At 37.0% G+C, this 24962-nt stretch overlaps 1 protein-coding gene across 3 annotated transcripts in view; it reads right to left on the bottom strand.

The window, feature by feature from the left end:
- UBR1 (ubiquitin protein ligase E3 component n-recognin 1) overlaps nt 1-24962 on the bottom strand; it is a 181514-nt gene that overhangs the window by 111055 nt on the left and 45497 nt on the right. For 2 of the 3 annotated variants that reach the window (XR_010731307.1, XM_066276885.1), the window contains exons 4-12: nt 21475-21585; nt 16187-16317; nt 12952-13093; nt 11735-11797; nt 11374-11497; nt 10993-11100; nt 10272-10360; nt 8348-8446; nt 7316-7473 (exon numbers count right to left, since the gene is read on the bottom strand). Coding sequence is in view for 2 of the 3 variants with exons in the window: in XM_066276885.1 (XP_066132982.1) it covers nt 7316-7473; nt 8348-8446; nt 10272-10360; nt 10993-11100; nt 11374-11497; nt 11735-11797; nt 12952-13093; nt 16187-16317; nt 21475-21585 (1025 nt within the window). In the remaining variant the exon portion in view is untranslated. The remainder of the gene's footprint in view (nt 1-7315; nt 7474-8347; nt 8447-10271; nt 10361-10992; nt 11101-11373; nt 11498-11734; nt 11798-12951; nt 13094-16186; nt 16318-21474; nt 21586-24962) is intronic. The other variant, XM_066276886.1, reaches the window with a different exon arrangement.

The raw sequence follows: 24962 nt of genomic DNA, 5'->3' as shown, positions 1-24962 counted from the left end.
CTCGGTCTGCTGAAGGCCCCCAGTCAAGGCACATATGAGAAAGCAATCAATGAACAACTAAGGTGTCGCAAGAAAAACTAATGATTGATGCTTCTCATCTCTCTCCATTCCTGTCTTTCCCTATCTCTCTCTTTGACTCTCTGTCTCTGTAAAAATAAATAAATTAATTAATTAATTAAAAAAAATTATTTTGCACTCAGTCAATCCAAATCAATTCCAGTTAAACACCAGAAATTAGGAACATAAACATGAACAAGACATACTGTCTTTGAGGTACTAACTATAGTGGGGAAAATAGATATGTATACTGGATACTGCAATCCAATGTTAAGCACCAAAAGTAAAACAAGATTAAATACAAAGGAAATAATGTAGGAACATAGACAAGGCAACAAAGATTTGCAACAAGGAAAAATATTTTTTTATTTAGATTAATTTCCCCATTCTTTAGATAGCCATTAGTATGCTGAATTACATTAAAAATATAATCAGGACCTTATCAAAGAAATAACTTTGGAATACACTAATTACCTTTCTAAATCTCTCTTTTAAAATAAAGGTAGAAAAGTCTAAAGTTTAGAATCTGTTACAATGAACAAATGTTATCAAAGTTTGCTCTAGAGCACTTTATTCAAAGTATAGTACCCAAACCAGAAGCATCAGCACTACCTGATTGTTCTTTAGAAATGCACACTATTAGGCTCTAGTCAGACCTACTGACCAATAATCTGCATTTTAAATAGCTGCCCAAATGATTTGCATCCATATTAAAATTTGGGAAGTGCTGTTCTAGAGAATTTGTATTTAGTTTTTAGTAATCTCACATAGCTCATGCCTGACCACTCACTGCAGCAGACCTATCAAGGAGAGAAGATGTAAGGGATAAGTAAAGAGAAAAGAATAATGAAAGAAAGGAAAAGAAAAGGAGTATGTAGATAAAAATAGGTGGCAAAAGCAGTAGAAGAAGAAGAAGAATAGTAAGGACAGAATAGGAAAGGGAGTGCTTTGGTTTGAAAATCTGCTATCCTTTCCAGAAATAGGAAGGGAAAGGATAATACTCACTTAATAGAACCAGAGTCTCTTCTCTAAGTTTCATTTCTACACTGAATTGGCAAGTGAGAAACAAAGTATCCCAACAATACCTTCCATAGAGTGAATGCAAATGAAACTAAAATAGAGGTTTATTACATAAAATGATCACTGTATAATAATCCTTTCCTTTTTCTAGGCAGAACCCAGAGTACTGTACTCATTTCTTTTCTTTTTTTTAATCTTATTTTTATTAATTTTAATGCAGTGACATTGATAAATCAGGGTACATATGTTCAGAGAAAACATCACCAGATTATTTTTACATTTGATTATGTTGCATACCCCTCACCCAAAGTCAAATTGTCTTCCATCACCTTCTATCTGGTTTTCTTTGTGCTCCTCCCCTCCCCCTACACCTACCCCCTCTCTTCTTCTTTGCCCCCTCCCCACCCCACCCTACCCCCCGTTACCATCACATTCTTGTCCATGTCTCTGAGTCTCATTTTTATGTCCCATCTATGTATGGATTCATATAGTTCTTAGTTTTTTCTGATTTACTTATTTCACTCCGTATAATGTTATCAAGGTCTATCCGTGTTATTGTAAATGATCTGATGTCATCATTTCTTATGGCTCAGTAGTATTCCAAAGTATATATGTACCAAGGCTTTTTAATCCACTCATCCACTGACAGACACTTGGAAACGAACAGACACTTCTCCAAAGAGGACATACAGATGGCCAATAGGCATATGAAAAAATGCTCAACATCACTAATCATTAGAGAAATGCAAATTAAAACCACAATGAGATATCACCTCACACCAGTCAGAATGGCACTCATTAACAAAACAACACAGAATAAGTGCTGGCGAGGATGTGGAGAAAAGGGAACCCTCCTGCACTGCTGGTGGGAATGCAGACTGGTGCAGCCACTGTGGAAAACAGTATGGAGATTCCTCAAAATATTAAAAATTGAACTGCCTTTTGACCCAGCTATCCCACTTTTAGGAATATACCCTAAGAACACCATAGAACTGTTCCAAAAGAAGAAATGCACCCCCATGTTTATGGCAGCATTGTTCACAACAGCGAAGATCTTTACTCATTTCTTGACATGTACCTTAACTGGTGTACATTCAACTAAAACAGGACAGTAATTTAGAAGGAATTTTAAATATGAAATGAATATAGTAAAAGAAACTAATGCAACTTAACCTAGTGAAGACTTGGCAGATATGCCTGCTGTCTTCAAGTTAAATGAGAATTGAAGTTGTTCTGAATGCACAAAGGGAAACACAGAACTACAGAATGTAAGCTATAGAAACAGAGTTCAGTATGAAATACCAAACTTTTAACAACTGGAAAGGGCTACTCAAAGGTTAGAATGCATTGGTTTGAAAGAATGAAAATTTCCTGAGGCAGACTAAAAGAGCTTCTATTAGTACCAACAAAATTATTAAAAGCTGAGCTACAGTTATATTAAATAGCAAATAAGGTGAGGCTATGGTGAACTACAAATTCCAGAAGAATTAAGACTTTATTCTGGAAACCATTAGAAGACATTAAAGAATTTCTGGCTATTTCTAACTGATTTAAAAGCTGTGTTTCAGGAAGAAGTGGTGAATAAATAAGTATATGGACCTGACCAGGCGGTGGCGCAGAAGATAGAGCGTCGGACTGGAATGCGGAGGACCCAGGTTCAAGACCCCGAGGTCGCCAGCTTGAGCGCAGGCTCATCTGGCATCTATTCCTCTCTCTGACTCTATCTCTGTCCCTGTATAAAAAAAATTTTTTAAATAAATAAATAAGTATATGGGAAAAGAGTAAAAAATAAGATATGACTGCAAAATATCTACCACGAATGACTGAGAAAATGGAGCTCAATAATTATTTGTAAATGAAGGGAATTCAGGGGTAGTCAACCTTTTTATACCTATCGCCCACTTTTGTATCTCTGTTAGTAGTAAAATTTTCTAACTGCCCACCGGTTCCACAGTAATGGTGATTTATAAAGTAGGGAAGTAACTTTACTTTATAAAATTTATAAAGCAGAGTTACAGCAAGTTAAAGCATATAATAACTATTTACCAAGTACTAAGTGCTTTATGTCGGATTTTCGCTAACTTTGGCAAAATAAATCTTTATAAAACAACTTACTATAGTTAAATCTACCTTTTTATTTATACTTTGCATACATAGAACTTACATTAGTTAACTGAATTATTAGTGGGATCCTTGAGGCTGATGCTGGGAAACTAAATATTGAATATCCGGTTCAATTTTTGTGAGGAACAAACGAAGTTCTCCCCTTTTGGAAATATTCAGGCGGTTTCATTCTTTTGTCAGAATATGATTAACAACACTAAATCCTGATTTCACAAGATATGAGGCAGGGAAAGGTATCAATAAACTGAATACCATTTTCCACATATTTGGATATAAGATCGGCATTTTTTTATTTTGCCATAGGTTTTCATATCCACCACCGCTGAATTTATGTTTACAGGGTAATAAAACGATGAACTGCTAGTTTTTGGGCGACAGTAGCGGTCATAAACTGCCCGCCGGATTGGGTGGCGAGTGTGAACCTGGGGTCAGGTACATGGCCGCTCGAGGATGCGGGGCAGGTGGTCGCGAAAGAGGTGGGGTGTGGTCCCAATACAAATACCCTGTAACAGAGTCTGACCACTGTCCTGATCTTGACTGGTCAACAGTTAGTCCATTAGTTTGTAATTGTGGTGCCGTCTGGTTGCTCTGCTACCGCCCACCATGAAAGCTGGAACGCCCACTAGTGGGTGGTAGGGACCAGGCTGACTACCACTGGATATCCGATTGGTGTTTTAGGCTAGGCTTCAGAGAAAGTTTTGTTGATATTTATTTTGTGAGGCTGCAAGGTGTAGTGAAAAGAACTTGAGTTTTACAGTACATAGTGCTAGGCTCAAATCCAAGTTCTGTCATTTACTAGCTTTGTGACCTTAGGTAAATAATTATAATCTACAAATAAAGATTCTATCACCGTCCTTATGAGAATGCTGCAAGAATAAGGTGAAATAAGTTAAGCTCCTTAACAAAACAGTTACTAAAATATAACAGAGCACTCTTGTTAGAGTGAATTACATGAGAAGCCTAGCACAGTATCTGTTGAACAAATGCTCAAAATGTGTTCATCTTCCCTTCCCCTTGTCTCTATTCAGGTAGTGATGTAGGAAAGAAGTTGTAAGCATCAGAAGAGTGGGAAAACTTTAATGCTACCTTCCAAATCAGGGTCTCTAAAGTTTTACCATATGGATAAGCATCTAGGGATGTACTGATTATAAGTTATTCACCATAAAGAATAACTATATTTAGAGATTCATAAAATATGATAAAACAATAATGTGATTAAACATCACTTCTCTGGATATAAAAATAACTTAGTTATAAAAAGTATTTCACAGTAATGAGAGCCAGAGTAAAAGACATTTCTTCTGCATAGTAGACCAAAAAATGATGAATACATTGAACAGAATACACAAACAAAATAGAAACAGACTCACAGATACGGAGAACAGACTGACAGCTGTTAGAAAAGATGAAGGCTGGAGGGCTGGGTGAAAAAGGATGAATGGATTAAGCAAAAATAATAATAAAAAGGAAAGAAAACCCTCACAGACACAGACAACAGTACATGGATTACAAGAGAGAAAGGGGGGTGGTGGGAGATAAAAGAGGGTAGAGGGAAATAAATGGTGATGGAAGGAGACTTGACTTAGGGTGGTAGACACACAATACAATGTACAGATGATGTATTATACAGTGGTACACCTGAAACCTATATAATTTGATTAATGTCACCCTGATAAATTCAATAAAAAAATTTAAAAACAAATTTTAAAAAATGATGAATACAATGATTTAACACTGATAACTTAAAACACTGCCACTGTAGTTTTCGTGTATTTTTTGTTTTGCACAACATGAAATTTATGCACAATTTGTGAATCACAATGGCTAAATGATGATTAGTGAATTCTTCCACTATCTTTATTTGTATTGAAGATGTAATTGATAACATAATAATTTACTAAACTTTATTTTTATTTTTTTAAGTTTTATTTTTTTTTAAAGTATTCAATTTTCAGAGGAGAGAGAAAGAGAGAGAGAGAGAGAAGGGAAGGGGGAGGGTCAGGAAGCATAAACTCCCATATGTGCCTTGGCTAGGCAAGCCCAGGGTTTCGAACCAGCAACCTCAGTGGAATTCCAGTTGGATGCTTTATCCCACTGCACCACCACAGGTCAGGCAATTTACTGAACTTTAAAGAAGATTTATACATCGAATCATATTTAGAAATTGAGGAATTTAAAAAGGTATGGAAGCATTTTCCTCAGTAATATCAAAGATCTAATAATGCATACTTCCAGAAATCTGGAAATGCATTTTTCAAATAGATTAAACTATTTCTAGGTTGGTTTGAAAGCCTATTTGTTTCCCCATCTCTATACCCTACGTAGTCATTAGAAGAACTGGGCAAAATTTGATTTCTTGCCCCTGGGGACTAGCAATAATTATACCTTGGATCCTTCATTTTAAAAAACAAACTAAATGAAATATATTTTGTCCTAATATATTCTTTCTTAAAATTTATTGATTGATTTTTAGAGAGTCAGAGGAAGGGAGAGAAAGGGAAGGGGAGGGAAAAAGAGGAGAGAGAGAGAGAGAGAGAGAAGCATTCATTTGTTGTTCCATTTAGTTGTGCATTCATTGGTCACTTCCTATATGTGATCAAACCTGCAACCTTGGTGTTTAGGGATAAGGCTTTAACCAACTAACTGGCCAGGGCTTGTCTTAATATAGTCCTAAAAATTTTTTTTTTGAAGTTTACGATTTATTGAATAGTTGACATCATAACATTTATGATATTCACCATTTATTTCTAAAATAAATTTCCTTGTAGGTTCAATGACCCCAAGATCTATCATATGATTCCCACTTTAGTTTAAAAGGAAATTCTCTATACTCTCTTCAGAGGAAAAAATTAGGAAATCACTGATGAGTATGAATAACTTTGTCATATGTATGAAAAGGGGAGGTAAAAAGAAATTCACATTGACCAGATCATCTGAAACTATGACCGAACAGACTATATACAAGAGAGACAGAACCAAAGAGCATGAATGAAAGTGAGTGGAAGGCACAGCAATTACGACGGAGATTCGAGATTCGTTTGACTCTACATGCCTGTAACAAGCCACTCCTCAGTACCTTCATTATTTTATTTATTTATTTACTTATTTTGTGTGTGTGTGTGTGTGTGTGTGTGTGTGTGACAGAGACAGAGAGAGGGACAGATAGGGACAGACAGACAGGAAGGGAGAGAGATGAGAAGCATCAATTCTTTGTTGCAGCACCTTAGTTGTTCACTGATTGCTTTCTCATATGTGCCTTGACTGGGGCTACGGCAGAGCGAGTGACCCCTTATTCAAGTAAGCGACCTTAGGCTTCAAGCCAGCAACCTTTGGGCTCAAGCCAGCAACTACAGGGTCATGTCTATGATCCCATGTTCAAGCCAGTGACCCCAGGCTCAACTAGTGAGCCCACACTCAAGCCAGCGACCTTGGGGTTTCGAACCTGGGTGCTCTGCATCCCAGTCCAACACGCTATCCATTGCGCCACCACCTGATCAGGTAATACCTTCTTTATTAACCTGCCTTTAACTCTGTAAGAAGCCTTCACTTAAAACATTTATTGACATGAGATAGTAACAGTTCTTTTTTTTTTTTTCATTTTTCTGAAGCTGGAAACAGGGAGAGACAGTCAGACAGACTCCCGCATGGGCCCGACCGGGATCCACCCAGCACGCCCACCAGGGGCAACGCTCTGCCCACCAGGGGGCGATGCTCTGCCCATCCTGGGCGTCGCCATGTTGCGACCAGAGCCACTCTAGCGCCTGAGGCAGAGGCCACAGAGCCATCCCCAGCGCCCGGGCCATCTTTGCTCCAATGGAGCCTCGGCTGCGGGAGGGGAGGAGAGAGACAGAGAGGAAAGCGCGGCGGAGGGGTGGAGAAGCAAATGGGCGCTTCTCCTGTGTGCCCTGGCCGGAATCGAACCCGGGTCCTCCGCACGCTAGGCCGACGCTCTACCGCTGAGCCAACCGGCCAGGGCAGTAACAGTTCTTTATATGTCTCATCATTATAAAGCAAATGCTAGATAACGAAAAGAATCAGAGGTTTATTATAAGGCAGAACAAATAAGCACACTATGTTTAATAAGTACCCTCACATACTAACTCAAACAACTTACTTTAGATCACATATTACAGCATACACTCTTCCCAATTTGTCTTGGCTATAACCCTGGAAGTTGAATTTGTTGTTCCTATCCAAATACTCAGGCAACACTTCTAGCAGAGTTTCAGTAATGACAGAAATAACATTCTGCTCTTCAATAAGATGTCGAGCCTGCAGAATATTTCAAGAATAGTCTTAGTATTAACTTATTTGGTTGGTAAGTCATTTTTAATATATTTACTGAGCATCAAACATAGTACTTAGTCTCACAGAACAGCAATTTCTGAGAAAGTTATTTTCTAAAAGTAGTAACTTCTCTATTCCTTCCTAACTAGAAAACATCTGTCTGGAAACCCTTTACTCAGGTTATCTATATAGTGTTGGTAATCACAAAGTGAAAAACAATAGAACAATCATAGATATACTTCATAATTTTGATCACATTATTATTTTTTGTGGCACCTCCCCCTAACTCCCAATTCATTGTGTCTTCCCTATCCTTTTCTCTGGACTTTTGAAATGGGAAAGCAGAAATAGCCAAACTATCTCAAAGAAACAGGAAAAGAAGTAGTACAAAAAGGAAGCTGAATTCTCCACTCTCCTCCCAAGTCTATGCAGAACTATATTTAATGCAATGCTGGAGTCATACTGTACTCTTGCTTTATCTTAACTTACCACCCTCTCTCTACCCCCCCCCCAAAACCAATAATTCAAAACAAAAAGAGCAAAAAATTTGTTCAGTATTGAAAAGGCACTGCTCCTAAGCTATTCTTGAAACTGAGAAACCAGTTCTGGACTCCACCTGTAGGGATCAGGACTTTAGGACAATGGCAGTGCCATCATTCCCACTGCACAAGTTGCCTACTCTGGATACCATCAGTGTATTACTCACATGCAGATACCACTTAAGTATTACTCAAATTTCCAGATGAAATTAGCCTAACATAGTGATTCTGACATTGTTTTGATTCAACATTAAGCAAAATTCTTAAAAATAAAAACAAATTTTACTTAGAAATACTGCAAAGAAAATATTAATACATACCAGAGTAGGAACAGTAAACATCTGAACTGACAGTGCAGTTATAGAGATACTTCTGTCATGATCATCACTGATATATTCTTTCTGTAGCTGTTTATAATACTAAAAGATATAATATATAAACATAGAGAATCAATTTAAAATAACTACTGAAACTTAAAATCCCAATTTTAACAGCTGCTGCAAATTCGTTTCTATGTCTAAGATAACAAGTATTATAATTCCTCTTTCTTAAGGGGAGAATTAGAAAGAGAGTAATAAACAAAAGACCAAATATGAATTCAGCTGCCCAATCTAGCAGAGTTGAGAGTGAGAACCATAAAAAAAAGTGCACAAGACATACAAACACAGGTGAGAAAACACAGAGGACGGTGATGGTGCAGCATTTCCTTTCTCCAAACACAATTTGGGGCAACTGTTAGCAAATTCTATCCCAACGGCATAGGGCATGCATGGGCTATATTCCAAGTATTTATAAACTGATATGATTCAGAAAACCAACCAATCAGATTCAATCCAGCCTTAAACAGAAGCTGGTTGTACATAACTTCTTATCCACACTGGTGAGTACCAATTGAAAATAAAACCTGATATATTAGGAGAACAAAAAAATAATAATACATTCAGTCATGTATCAAATATACTGAGACCCTTGACCTGTATAATTAATTTATCCACAAGAATTCCCACAAAGTTTAAAAGGTAACCATTGCATATAAAAAGATACTATTTTAGTAAGGAGAATTGATTTTTTTAAGAAAAAAAATTTCAATTCAGATCACACATATGGTCCAATATCTTATCTCTAAAGAGTTTTAAAACAATGGATTTGAAAATCTGAGCTGGCATCATCTTTCAAGAAACCAAATGTCTTAGTTACTTTAACAATCTACTTCTAAAATCCAGGGAGTGAGGGATCTTACCCTACAGCATCATCCGCTTTTGACAATCATTATTTCACCCTGCTTCCCATTCTATCCTGGGACCTACCACTTCCTGACTTAAGTTTTAGAGAACTGCCTGCAACTCAAAATCAGAGGAAGCCAACAAGTATTTATTGGATATCTTGTATAAGGCAAAACAGAAGATTCAAAGAAGTCCCTGTTTTGTATCACCTTGTAATTTCACTTTAGGGAAAGACAAAAAATGTATTTAACAATGAAAAGGATAAACAATAGATCAATAAAACAACATTAAAAAAACTCTAAGTTTAACCTTTATATTTTAGCCTCAATCATTAAGTATAACACTTGCAAATTCGTTTCTGTGTCATTTAATTCCAGCCACCCTTTAGCATTCATATATGTTCCTTTTTCCGCTATGCTTTTCCTTATTTTTTTTTTTTAGTGAGAGAGGCACAGGAAAGGAGATGAGAAGCATCAATCATAGTTGCGGCATTTTAGTTGTTTACTGATTGCTTCCCATACATGCCTTGACTGGGGGAGCTCAAGCTGAGCCAGTGACCCCTTGCTAAAGCCAGTGACTTTGGGCTTCAAGTCAGCGACCTTCGATGATTCCATGCTCACACCAGCAACCCACCCTCAAGCTGGTGAGCCTGCACTCAAACCAGCGAGCTTGGGGTTTCGAATCTGGGTCTTCAGCATGCCAGGTCGATGCTCTATCCACTGTACCACCACTGGTCAGGTACTGCTATGCCTTTCAACTAGTCACTTCTACTCTTATTATAATTTTAATAACAGGTAAATGATTAGGAAGGATAAATGAATGTGTTTTGTATAGATAAATAATAGGTCATTTTCCACCTTCCTCTTCTCCCAGACTGTTTCCATACTAGCAAATGTGAAAATAAAAAAACATTTAACAAAGAAATGATCATAAAATTAAATTCTTGATTCATAATTATTCCCTTTGTTTCTATTACTTCAGTTAAAATGGTTTCCTATCTCTATTTATAAAGAGCAATTACCTTTACAAATTCCATAGCAAAGAATTTTTTGTATTCCATCTCCATAAAAAAACTGCTGAAGATCAATTCGTGAAGAATCTTACGGGCACCTATGGATCATTTTGGGGGGAAGGGGGGCAGTATCACCAAGACAAAAAAATTCCAGAATATTACACAAATATTTCACATGCTAGTAAGACCTCAAGTACTCAAATATGAGTAGCATTTATTATATTAGTATTTCATAGATAGAATTTAAAATACATATATATATAGCCTTTTCATTTTTTCTGTATCCCTCTTACTACATTATTTTACTTCGTTCTACCTCTCCCAACCTTTCTCCATTCCTTTTCATTCTTACACTCAAAGCTGTTCTTACTCTGTATTCTTCCCTTTTCCATCCTCTTTACCCTTTCTCTCTTACCTTTTACTTTTTGTTCTTTGTTTAGATTTTTAAAATGAGTATCAGCACAGTTTTAATAATGGCCCTACTACATGAATACATATTTATACAGCTTTTACTGGCCCTGGCTAAATGAAAAGATACTATAATTAAAAGATAATATCCCTGGGTTTTAATACAGAAGAATACATATTGATTGGTTAACCTTACCTTAAAGTATAATATCTTATAAACCAAGATCATTGTTATTAATAAACAAAAGAGATCATAGCTCCACTTTAAGGTCATAATCTTCCTTTACTTCATGGCAAGCAGCATAAGCAAAGATCCACATACCTTTATAAAGCTTTGCATCCCAAAGCATTAACCTGCTTATGAAACAGGGATTCTCAGAGCCAGGTTCTTCTCTAAGGCATACTTGGCAAAAGATTTGCCTAAAATCACCTACAAAAAAAAAAGTCACATAATTTGTTTTCTTATAATATTGTTCCCAAAAGTATATTTCCTGTACCATTAAAAATTAACATTGATATTCCCACACTTGGTATTAAGAATAATTCTGTCAACATCAAAGAATAAACCAGTATTTATAGTACTTGAAATACATTTCTGAAAATTAGTCAAAATGTATTTTAAAAGGAAATTTTATTTTCTACTCAATGATATTTTAAAATCTGTTGCTATTTTTAAAAATCCAGTATTAGACTATATGCTTACTTGAATAGCTCATAATTTTGTTCATCCAGGAGCCAAGGCGTAAAGCAAATTTCTGATGAGCCATAACCTCAGAGTGTAATACTTCTACATGAAGTGGATGTTGAGAGACATTTTCTGAATGACTCTACAAATAAAAGAAATATTAAAAAAAAACAAACTAGTTTTAATAATTTTAACTAAGTAATCTATTCTTTGAAAAAAAGAAATTACATAACCCCTGCAGCTCCAAATATCCGGGTCTAAATGTCCCAATCCTATCTCTACTTAGTATGTCAAACCACTTAAAAAATAGTTGTTTTACTTGAGTTCTTATCATCTTCATTCCTCTTAAATTCACTTTGTCCCTAATTTAGAAAATTACCTTTATATCTTCCTTTGCTTCCTGGCAAGCAGCAAAAGCACCTGCTTTAACAGCCCGACGACCCTAATTATAGACAAACATGAGAATTAAGTTAGCAAAATGACAATCCCAATCAATAAGTAATATATAGTTCAAAGACCTAATGAACTCTTAATTAACCATCATTTGTCAACTGTGTTAAAGTCAAAAGATGGGCAATAACTGGAAGATAAACATAAATGTTTAACATCTTTATGTAGCTTCAGAACTTGTAATACCACTGGAAGAGAATTTCTATACTTTAGGACTTTGCATTTCCTATTAACAAGAATGTCAGTTCTTTACTTTTGTTAGTGTACCTCTATTTCTATCTGATAATACTAACTTAGGTTTACTAAACTCCTGTTATATGTTTTAAATACTTCTCATGAATGAACTTAAAGTTCCTCAGCATGTGTTCCATAACACACTGAAGGTCCACTAGTGGGTCAGAGGTGTGGCCTTGATATTGTTTCCACAAGCCTTGGAACCACTACACTAAATACTAATTACAAATGCCATGCTGCTTCTTCTACTATTTAGACTCCTCTCAAGGGCAGGATTGTGCTAAATATTCCTTCTGTATACTTGAGGTTCAAAACCCCAAGGTCACTGGCTTGAGTGTGAGCTCATCCGGCTTGAGCATAGGCTCACCAGCTTGAGCATGGGGTCGCTGGCCTGAGCAAGGGGCCACGTGCTCTGCTGTAGTCCCCCCCTCACACATCAAGGCATATATGAGAAAGCAATCAATGAACAACTAAGGAGCCTTAACAAAGAATTGATGCTTCTCATTCTCTCCCTTCCTGACTGTCCCTGTCTGTTTCTCTCTCTGTCTCTCTCTCTCTCTCTGTCTCTGTCACACAAAAAAAGAAATAATAAACTTTTCATAATTCATGCATTTATTTAGTCAATAAATAGAGAAACAGACTAAAGTGCTGACATTCTTAACTACTCTTTGTAAAATACATTCAGCAATTTCCTAATTATTTAGACTAAAAGAGGGAAGTTATATTTATCTACAACTATGATACACACACAGAAAAATCAAGTTCTCATTAGTTTACGTAGGATATAAGAAATGAGAAGAGGATGGTTATACCTAACACAATACTAAGGTACTTGGCAAGGGCTCAGTCAACATCTGACTTCCAGAAAGCTGATGTTAAGACAGCACAATAATTCAAATGAAGCTCACAAACCTCTTTGTCTATGGCAGTGGTATGCAACTGGGCCTCTGCGAGCTCACAGTCAAGAGCTCTCTGTAGACTGTATATGACATGGTCATATGAATGGTGTTCATCATTAAAAAGAACACAGTAGTATCTTTCATTTTTCTCCCTGCTTAAGAAACAGATATACATTCAGATAATGCAATAAGTAAAGGAAAATGTAAAAAATAGGCTAAAATAACATGACAACAGTACTGAAGCAGCAGCACTCATATGAGAAAGGACCACTGTAATACTGAAAGAGAATTATTTTAAGTGGTAAAGTAATGTGAAATTTTAGAAACCCAAATAAAAACATTACCTTTTCCATGTTTTTGCCCCACTTTTTTTTTTTTTATCACTTCCAGATATAAATTATTCCTCTCAGTTTAGTGGCAGCATGGTTTTAATACCACTCTTAATTTGCTAATCTCCCATCTTTCCAAGGGGACACAGGCCTTGGACACAGAACCTTCAAGCAGGCAATAATAGTAAGATTTTATTAACATTTAGTTTTTATTGAATTTCTTTTTTGTTTTACCTTATAGCTCTGGTTTTATAGTACATTTAAGTTTTTCTCAAGTGTACAGCTTTAAAGGGCCAGCACTACTATCTGACTGAGTGAAGGACCTTATATATACATAAGCGGTTAAAGCTTTTAATCTTGTTGAGATGACTTCTTCCATCTCTAAGAAGAGTATGTCTACATTTGAGAATGGTGTGAGAATCTTATAAAATATATGAAAACAGCTATCATGAGTTACACAAATTTAAATGTTATCAGTTTTAAACAGTTTACAATATGCTCAATTATTGATCCTCAGAACTCTAAGAAGCAGATTGTTCTGGGCCTCTTATAGCTTAGGACAGGGGTCCCCAAACTTTTTACACAGGGGGCCAGTTCACTGTCCCTCAGACCGTTGGAGGGCTGTGGAGGGCCGGACTGCAAAAAAAAATATGAACAAATCCCTATGCACACTGTACATATCTTAAAGTAAAAAAACAAAATGGGAACAAATACAATATTTAAAATAAAGAACAAGTAAATTTAAATCAACAAACTTAAAAGTATTTCAATGTGGGGTGCTGCAGCCACAGACTGGATGTGCGTCATATGACGCGCTTCCAGAGCCCTGACGTGTGCATCTCGCATCACCGGAAGTAGTACTATACGTGAGCGACACCGTGCTTTGCGGCGCCACCACATACAGTACTGCAGTGTTCCGTGCGCATCCTGTGCTCCTCTCACTGGCCACCAATGAAAGAAGTGCCCCTTCTAGAAGTACAGTGGGGGCCGGATAAATGGCCTCAGGGGGCCACATGCGGCCCGCAGTTTGGGGACCCCTGGCTTAGGATATGGAAGCTCTTATAGCTTAGGACTTCTTCATGGTCACAATGCCTATAAGCAGTAAGAAGGACTAGAATTCAGACCTGTGAATCTGAATTCCAACATACACACCCACATGCTGCCTACTTACACACCCACATTCAAGCAACTCTCCCTTTTTAGGCAGGGCGATTTCTAACTAGTATTATGTTGACCAACATAATTTCTTAAAGGGTGTAACTAATGTTTTCACATATTTCAAATTAAAACCTTTGTAGACACAACCTCTGATGACCTTTATTTCCTCTAGCTGTTTATGGCCCACCGAAGTCAAGTCTTTATACAATAAATTTCCTAATTCTCTCTCCTAAAATAAAACAAACCAAGAAAACCTGGTAAACTCAAATAAGAAAGAATAGTATTAGATTTGTGATGCAATTTTGTGAACTGCTAAGATTACACAGATAAAAAAATTCCCACAGGCCCAAATTATATCTTCATATCAGATCTAGAATTTCCTTTTGCATTTGTAAGTTAAGAGCAAACATTATTGTCACTGAAAGACTTGTGGCTCTTAGAAATAGCTGGATTTGGACTTAAAAATGTGAAGTATCTATAACTGAAATAATCCTATATACCAAAGCACAGGGAAAAGGGCCATCTCCTCATTGCCACCATCAAACTTGTTTTGATCATAAAGACTTGGGCTCAAGGAAAACGCAGTGCTCCAAAGTCCTTACCTTTGTTCAAAAACCTCTGGAGAATATGGAGAGTGGTACCAGCCAGTATCAAACTGGGCAATTTACTTCTCTAGGGACTCGTAAATCATTTAGAACAAGACTCCCAAAGTGGCCCTGGCCAGTTGTATCAGTGGTAGAGCATCGGCCTGGCATGTGGAAGTCCCGGGTTCAATTCTCGGCCAGGGCACAAAGGAGAGGCACCCGTCTGCTTCTCTACCCTTCCCCCTCTCCCTTCTCTCTATCTCTCTCTTCCCCTCCCACAGCCAAGGCTCCACTGGAGCAAAGTTAGCCTGGGTGCTGTGGATGGCCCCATGGCCTCTGCCTCAGGTACTGGAATGGCTCCAGTTGTAACAGCAACACCCCAGATGGGCAGAGCATCGCCCCCTAGTGCGCTTGTCGGGTGGATCTCAGTTGGGCACATGTAGGAGTCTGTCTCTCTGCCTCCCCGCTTCTCACTTCAGAAAAATACAAAAAAAAAAAAAAAAAAAAAAAAGACTCCCAAAGTGTTTTTTTCTTATAAATCAGAAGCTCCTGACTAGACTCTTCTTTTTGTTTATGCCTAACACAGCATCTCATATAAATGGTTATTTTAGAAGTATTCCCAAGAAATAATTGTCTATACAATTTTCATAATGATAATAAATTAAGCAGTAAATAAGAACAACAAGAACACTTATTTTTCTAATACTCATTTTGCAATATAAATAATGATCATTCTCTGGCCAGTTGGCTTAGAGGTAGAGCATTGGCCCAGTGTATGGATATCACAGGTTCAATTTCCCAGTCAGAGCACATAAGAAGAAGTGACCGGCAAAAGAAAAAAAGAAGAAGAAATGACTGTGTCTTTAAGTGGTAAAGTCTCCTTTTCCCTTCTTTCTCCCTTTCTCTCCCACAGTCATGGCTCGCCTAGTTTCAGCACATCGGCTCTGGGCATTGAGGATGGCTCCATGGAGCCTCTACCTCAGGTGCTAAAAAATACCTCGGTTGCAAGCATGGCCCAAGATGGGCAGAGCATCTGCCCAGACATGGGTTGCTGGATGGTTCCTAGTGGGAACGCATGTAGGAGTATGTCTCTTTATCTCCCCTCCTCTCACTTGGAAAAGAGGAGGGAAAAAAAAGATGATTGCTAAAACTTCTACCTTTTGAAAAATTGTCCCACCTTATCTGGAGTTCAGAAGGTAGCTCTTTTTCCTCTTCCCATATGGTCATTTCTACGATGTATTTTATCACTGAAGGGAATATTTTCCTGGCTTGGGCAATCACCTCTTCATTCAATGGACAACGTAAATTCTGTAAGAAAGTAGAGAAAAACAAACACTGTATACAAATAAATGGATAAGGAAAATAATGTTATTAATTTATAATAATTATTTTAATAAGTTTATTACACCATCCTCCAGGAATAAAATCAAACTGCCCTCAAAAGGACTGCTATTCATATCAGTTTATCTTAACTCCCTGTTGTCAAGTTGATGTTACAGATTACAGAAAGAAAAGGAGGCAGAACCATGTCCCCACTCCTTTTAGTAATGTTCTCTCATATCAATGTTCTCTGCCTTTCTGAAAAGCCTAATCATGATATCAGATAACTACTGGTTATCCCTTATAGTTTACAAAAAACTTTTCTAATTTATTTCAACTAATCCTCATAGCCACTCTGCAGAAATAAAATTAATGACATTTAATGAATACAAAACCCTTCCAAGGTCAAAGAGCCTATAAATAGTAGAAGAAAGACTAAACCTAGCTCTTTTAACTCCCATAAATATGTTTACTACAGAACATCACCTCCTTAATAAAAGGCTTGTTCAAGCCTTATGATATGGAGCTAAAAAAAAAATGTATCTAAATGCTCTGCATCATAAGCCATTAAGGAAATGCAAGTCAAAACCACAATGAGGCCCTGCCTTGGGTATCTCATTGGGGTATCGTCCCAATGTGCCATGGTTTGATCTCGAGAGGGCACATATAGGGATCAACCAATGAGTGCATAAATGGGTGGAACAGCAAATCGATGTTTCTTTTTTTCTTTGTTTCTCTTTCTCTGGCACCCTTTCTCTCTCTGAAATCAATACATTTAAAAAAATTTTAGATATAAAAAAATCCCAATGAGATACCTCTTCACACCTGTTAGGGTAACTATAATCAAAACGGTAGATAATAACAAGTGTTTGCCAGGATGTGGAAAAATTTGAACCCTTATATACTGCTGGTAGAAATGTAAAATAGTGCAGCCAATTTGGAAAAGTTTAACAGATACTCAAAATGTTAAGCATAGTTAACATATGACCCAGCCATACCACTCCTAGGCATATATCCAAGAGAAATGTATACAATATGTCTGCACAAAAACTTATACACATCTGTTCACAGCAGCACTATTCAGAATAATAGCCAAAAAGTGAAAATAAACAAAAGTCCATCAACTAATAAATGGATAAATAAAATGTAGTATATATCTATACATTGAAATATATGGTCATAAAAAGTAATAAAGCACATGCTACAACATGGATGAACCTTGAGAACATGCTAGGTGAAAGAAGCCAATCATAAAAGAACACATATTATATGATACCATGTATATAGAATGTCCAGAATAGACAAATCTACATAGATAAATTAGTTGCCTAAGGCTGGGGAGTTTGAAAGAAATGGAGAGCAGGGGATTGTTACATTGAGGGAGATTTGCCTTTGTTGACTGAAAATATGGGCAGCCTCTGGGAGCCCATAAGACTAGGCTCCAGCTGAGAGTAAATATGGACTACAGTTCTATTACCAAAAGGTCTTAAATTCTGCTAACAATGTGCATAAGCTTGGAAGCAGATCTTCTCCAGAGCCCCAAGAAAGAAAGGCTACATACCTAATAACTTGATTTCAGCTATGTCAGATTCTGAGCAAAGAACTCAGCCACATTATGATTGGACTTCTGACCTACAGAACTATGAGCTAATAAATAGATATTGTCTTAGGAAAAAAGAAAGGGAGGGAAGGAGGAAGAGAGGGAGGGAGGGAGGAAGGGAGGGAGGGAGGGAGGGGAAGAAAAGTAAGCCACGGCTAATGGGTATAGGGTTTCTTTGGGGGTGACAAATATGTTCTATAATTTAACTCTGAATATACTAAAAATACACACTGAACTATGTACACTTTAAAAGGGTAGATTTTCTTATATAGTACCCAAGTTATACCACAATAAGCTATTTAAACAAAGGACTAAACAGGAAAAATTGCTCTTTAAGAAAAAAAAATCCAATAGAAATTCAGTATAAATTTTTGAGACATCTGATCAGTGATGACGAAGAACTGAATTAATTCCTTGGTGATACTGGGGGGAAAAAAACCCACAAAGGGCTGCCACAGTAACAACAGTAACTCTTCTGGTCCAGAAATATGACATGTTTTTCCATTTATTTACATCTTTTTAAAATTTCAACCATTTTTATAGTTTTTAGAATATAAATTTTATGCTTTTAAAAATTTATTCCTGGCTCTGGCCGGTTGGCTCAGCGGTAGAGCGTCAGCCTGGCGTGCGGGGGACCCGGGTTCGATTCCCGGCCAGGGCACATAGGAGAGGCGCCCATTTGCTTCTCCACCCCACCCCCCTCCTTCCTCTCTGTCTCTCTCTTCCCCTCCCGCAGCCGAGGCTCTATTGGAGCAAAGATGGCCCGGGCGCTGGGGATGGCTCCTTGGCCTCTGCCCCAAGCGCTAGAGTGGCTCTGGTCGCGGCAGAGCGACGCCCCAGAGGGGCAGAGCATCGCCCCCTGGTGGGCAGAGTGTCGCCCCTGGTGGGCGTGCCGGGTGGATCCCGGTCGGGCGCATGCGGGAGTCTGTCTGACTGTCTCTCCCTGTTTCCAGCTTCAGAAAAATACCAAAAAAAAAAAAAAAAAAAAAAAAATTTATTCCTATTTTATTCTCTTTGATACTATAGTAAATGAATTTTTTCATTAATTTCATCTTCAGAATATTCACTACAATGTATAGAACTACAAGCAATTTTTGTATAATAATTTTTTAAAAGATTTTATTTATTCATTATAGAGAATGGAGAGAGAGAGAGAGAGAGAGAGAGAGAGAGAAGTGGGGAGGAACAGGAAGCATCAACTCCCATATGTGCCTTGACCAGGCAAGCCCAGGGTTTTGAACTGGCAACCTCAGCGTTTCCAGGTTGACGCTTTATCCACTGCGTCACCACAGGTCAGGCTGTATAATAATTTTATATCCTGTAATCTTGCTGACTTTATTAGTCCTCATAATTTTTTAGTGAATTCCTTAAGATTTTCTATGTACAAAATTATGTCATCTGTAAATATAGTTTTACTTCTTCTTTTCCAATATGGAGGTCTTTTCTTTTTCTTGCCTAACTGCCTCGACTAGAACCTCCAGTACAATAATAAATAGATTTGGCAAAAGCAGAATCTTTGCCTTATTCCTGATATTAGGGAGACAGTATCCAGTATAATCATAGTGGTAAGTTTTTCACATAGGCCCTCTATCAGCTTGAGGAAATTCCCTTCTATTAAGTTTATTAAGTGTTTTTATCATGATGTTGGATTTAGTCAAATGCTTTTGGTGCATCTATTGTGATGATCATGTGGTTTTGTTTTTTATTCTATTTATATGGTATATTACATTAATTTTCAGATATTAAACTAAGTACTACATTTTACATTAGATGAGGAATACTCTACTATTAGTAGTGATGCTAATATTCATGACTGTTTCAGGTAATGATAGCATGAAACCTCCATTGTAAAGTTTCATTTTTTTTTCTCTTGTAACTAGTAAGTAATGTACGAGATAACAATTTAGAACATGTGAACATTGTTCCTCATCAACTCAAGCCTTAATGGTTTTCGCATCCATTAAATGACCCTTATCTATCATCTATTTCCTTAGAAATTGCAAAATGTTGATTTTTCTTATTTTATTATCCCTCCTCTATTACCTTCCAATTCATCTAGAAAGAGGAGCTTTGCCGCATTAACTGGAAATACTTGTTTGCCATGAAACACAATTCCTACCAATTTTTATAGTAAAAAATTGATATAACCACAAGGTGACAAACTTCATCTATCAATTAGTCTATTTAACTTAACTTTCACATGAGTTTCATTATAAACTCATAGATTTTTATATATTCAGTATGAGTCAAACAATTATAGTGGTTGTTATTATTTTTTTGATCCTCCAATTATTTAACCCAGGTAGGTCAATGGGAGCCCTTTCAAGCTGGGTACTAGGTTCTCTTGATATAAACACATCATTACAAGTTTACCTATTCCTGACTAATACCTGGATCTAGTATATTCACAGTAATCCCTAATTTTATTTGGTGAGGAATACTTAAAGAGATCAAAATATGGGCCCTAGAAGTATTCGTTGCTATAGGGTTATCTGAAACAGTTAAAGAGTACAAAAACTCTTTATTTTTGAAGTTTTGAAAAGAATTTATCAGTGAAACTATTTAAACATGGTATATTTTAGAAAGTATTGTCTCATAACAATTTTCTGAATTTTTTCAATGGTTATAAGATGTTCAAGTGTTCTGTTTTTTTTTTTTGTTTGTTTTTTTTTTGTATTTTTCTGAAGCTGGAAACGGGGAGAGACAGTTAGACAGAGTCCCGCATGCGCCCAACCGGGATCCACCTGGCACGCCCACCAGGGGCGACGCTCTGCCCACCAGGGGGCAATGCTCTGCCCCTCCTGGGCGTCACTATGCTGCGACCAGAGCCACTCTAGCGCCTAGGGCAGAGGCCAAGGAGCCATCCCCAGCGCCCGGGCCATCTTTGCTCCAATGGAGCCTTGGCTGCGGAAGGGGAAGAGAGAGAGAGAGGAAGGAGGGGGGGTGGAGAAGCAAATGGGCGCTTCTCTTTATGTGCCCTGGCCGGGAATCGAACCCGGGTCCCCCACACGCCAGGCCAACGCTCTACCGCTGAGCCAACCGGCCAGGGCCTCAAGTGTTCTGTTTTTAAATAAACTATAGCACTTTATATTGTTTGATAAAATAATACATTTTCAAATATATTTAGAGTCATATAGAGTCTTTTATAATTCCTTCAGTGGTTCTATAATTATTTCCTCATTCTCCTAATTATCTGAGCTGGATTACTTTTATTCTCTGATGAGGATGTATAGTAAATAATTTGTTGACTTTTTAAAGAAAATTATAAAATTTATTTGTCAATTCTATTCTGTTCTAATTTATTACACTTGGCTTCCATCAATAATACTTTCCTGTTTTCTTTTAGCTTAAATATATATTATTTAGTCTTACTCAGCAAATTGACAACTTAACAAAAAATATTCTAAGTTACCTTTTCATTATGAATTCATTATCAAGGTTCTCAATGATTTTCAGTTTAAGCCATACACACAGTATTTATTTCTACCTAATTTTAACAAGCTTAAGGTAATTAGTATTTAAAAAACAAAAACAAATATTCTTACCTCTTTTGTAGTGCCTGCTGTTCCAGGTTCATGATTTACACAAAAAGGGCCAGTTTTCCATGCTTCTGTGTCTCCACAGTCACAAAAACCTCCTCCAGTAGAAGTATGCATCTAATAAATGAAAAATGAGTCTGTTTTGATTTCAAAATATATTACAAAGCAAGGTAAAATGATACAGATGACTCAAATAATAAATGTTCCCTAACACATCAACCTTAATTGCATTTAATGTAATGGAAACTGGATACATAAAAAACCTGACTACTGCCTGACCAGGTGGTGGAGCAGTGGATAGAGCATCGGACTGGGATGTGGAGGACCCAGGTTCAAGACCACGAGGTCGCTAGCTTGAGCGTGGGCTCATCTCGTTTGAGCAAAGCTCACCAGCTTGGACCCAAGGTCGCTGGCTCGAGCAAGGGGTTACTCGGTCTGCTGTAGCCCCACGGTCAAGGAACATATGAGAAAGCAATCAATGAACAACTAAGGTGTCGCAACGAAAAACTAATGATTGATGCTTCTCATTACTCTCCGTTCCTGTCTATCCCTATCTATCCCTCTCTCTGACTCTTTCTCTGTCTCTGTAAAGAAAAAACAAAAAAAACCAAACACCTGAATACTAACCACAACAAAAATGGGCCTTCAAAATTAATAAATTTTTGAAAAATACTTTAATTTTTAAATAGCAGTTTTTAAAATTTTGTGCTAACAGAGAACAGATTGTAAAGTGTGCAAAAAATAATCTGTACAGTACCCAAAATACTTGAGTATTGAGATTTTCTATTAAATATATTTAAAAATCATTATAATGCTATAATTAAGAAATGTATAGAGTATTTTCATCTATTTGTTGTCCCATAGCTACTAAAATATTTAGTTTTTTCATTTGAGAGTTCTTGCAAAAAATAAAAATTATCTCAGATATACTAAGCCAGAAAGAGAATGGCAATGACCTGATTTTGCATCTTCCCTAAAATTTCCCCCTCCAAAACAATGAACAAGGAGAGCAATAAAATCACACATGACCCATGCTTGCGATACTATTTAGAAAACAAAAAATAAATACCCCAACTTTCATATGATTTGTTCATCAGAGTTCCCACTGCCTATCACTTCAAGCCTATGGACGCAGACAAGAGAAGGGAATTGCCCAGTTGGTGGTGGTGCAATGGATAGAGCATCGACCTGGGACACAGAGCTCCCAGGTTCAAAACCCTGAGGTTGCCAGCTTGAGCGTGGGATCACCGTCTCTTGAGTGTGGGATCATCAACATGATCCCATGGTCACTGGCTTGAGCCCAAAGGTCTGGCTTGAAGCCCCAGGTCACTAGCTTAAGCCCAAGGCTGCTGCCTTGAGCAAGGGGTCACTGCCTCAGCTGGAACGCCCCCAGTCAAGGCACATATGTGAAGCAATCAATGAACAACTAAGGAGCTGCAACTATGAGTTGATTCTTCTCGTCTCTCTCCCTTCCTGTTGTCTTTCTCTCTCGCTAAAAATAAACAAAGAAAATGTGATGAAGTAAAAAAATACAGTCAGAAAAAATGGATGAAATAGAATACAGGCATAAGAAAGTCAATAAAGTATAGCTGGAGTCTCCATAAAGGAAATAAAAAAAAATAAAACAGCTCATATTTAAAACTGTAATCCGGTAAAACTTCCTGGAAAAAAAATGATCTAAATATACACACAAAAAGGGCCCATAAGTATTGAGAAAAAAATCATCCCATATGATCAACTCTGAAATATATTCTACTAAGATTATTAGACTTTAAAGATAAAAGTCCTGAGGCCTTCAGGCAAAAAAATAAAATAATAGCAAGGATATTAGACTGACATCAGACTTCTCAATAACAACATATAAAACAAGACAACAGCACAGCAGCATTTTCAAAGAAAGAAAATGCAAACCAAAGTTATTATTTCCAGCCAAGCTATAAAAACACCATTCTGAATATGTCAGAATCTTGGGATTATATACATGTGACCTTTCTGAGGAATCTACTTGAGCAGAGATCAGCAAACTTTCTGTATAAAGAAATAGATAACAAATATATTATTAGGCTTTACAAGTCATAAATCTCTCTTGCATTACTCAATTCTGTTGTAGTACATAAGTAGTTATAGATAATAAATGAATAAGCATGGCTGTGATCCAGTAAAACTATACGGGCACTGAAATTTTATTTTCATATAATTTTCATGTATCATGAAATATTACTTTTATCTTTTAGCCCAACCATCTAAAAATGTAAAGTACATGCTAAGTTTGCAGGCCATACAAAAATAGGCAGTGAGCCAGATTTGACCCAACAAATTGCAATTTATCAACCCCTGGAGAACTAATAGGTGTCTAAGGAAACTTCAGAAAATAGACAGATGGTAAGAATAAACTTAAAGTGAGGACATAGATAGAAGAATGTAAACATATGATCTCATAAATAGAATGACTACAACTAAGAAATAAGATCATCAACTATTATACAGGTATGGAAAGGAAATCAAAGATTAAAACCAACAGACTAGATAACAAAAATAAAAGGGATAAAAAGAAACTAAGGGTAGTATAGCAATTATTAATACAGAGGTAACCACTAGAACAAAAATACCAAAAGAAATTAGAATACATAGAGCACTATTTCTTCTTTTATATAGTAAACTGAAAAATGCTAGACTCATCCATAATTACTAAAACTATAGTTACACCTAAATAAGGTAAAAGAATAATCTTAGAATAGGGAATGCCATGGAAGTGAAGTACAAAATTCAAAAAACATTTTTAAAAATGGCAAATTTTACAATATACACATTTAGAATGTCAATACGATAAGTGATAACCATTAATCAAGTTAAAAAGGCGGAAAATAGACCTTATGAAGCCAAACATACACTTACTTCATGGTTTGGCTATCCCACGCCTAGGCTACCCAAAAGAAATTAAACATACCACACAAAGAATTACTCTTGAATGCTTACAGAAGCTTTATTTAAAAGCTAGAAACGCCTGACCGGGCAGTGACACAGTGGATAAAGCGTCAGACAAATGCGGAGGACCCAAGTTCAAGACTCTGAGGTTGCCAGCTTGAGTGCAGTCTCATCTGCTTTGAGCAAAGCTCACCAGCTTGGACCCAAGGTCGCTGGCTCGAGCAAGGGGTTACTCAGTCTGCTGAAGGCCCGCAGTCAAGGCACATATGAGAAAGCAATCAATGAACAACTAAGATGTCGCAACAAAAAACTAATGATTGATACTTCTCATCTCTCTCCATTCCTGTCTGTCTGTCCCTATCTATCCCTCTCTCTGACTCACTCTCTGTCTCTGTAAAATAAAAAAAATAAAAAAAGCTAGAAACAACCCATATGTTCATCAACTAATAGATAATAAATTGTGACACATCTATGCAATGGCATACTGACCAGGAATAAAAAAGAACAAACTGCTTATACATGAGTGGATCTCAAAGGCATTATGGTAAGTGAAAATAGCCAGTTCTAAA

The sequence above is a fragment of the Saccopteryx bilineata genome, chromosome 4 (assembly GCF_036850765.1).
Source record: "Saccopteryx bilineata isolate mSacBil1 chromosome 4, mSacBil1_pri_phased_curated, whole genome shotgun sequence".
Lineage (NCBI taxonomy): Eukaryota > Metazoa > Chordata > Mammalia > Chiroptera > Emballonuridae > Saccopteryx > Saccopteryx bilineata.
Note: the sequence above shows the minus strand (reverse complement) of the source record. Positions and strands in the feature narration are given on the sequence as shown.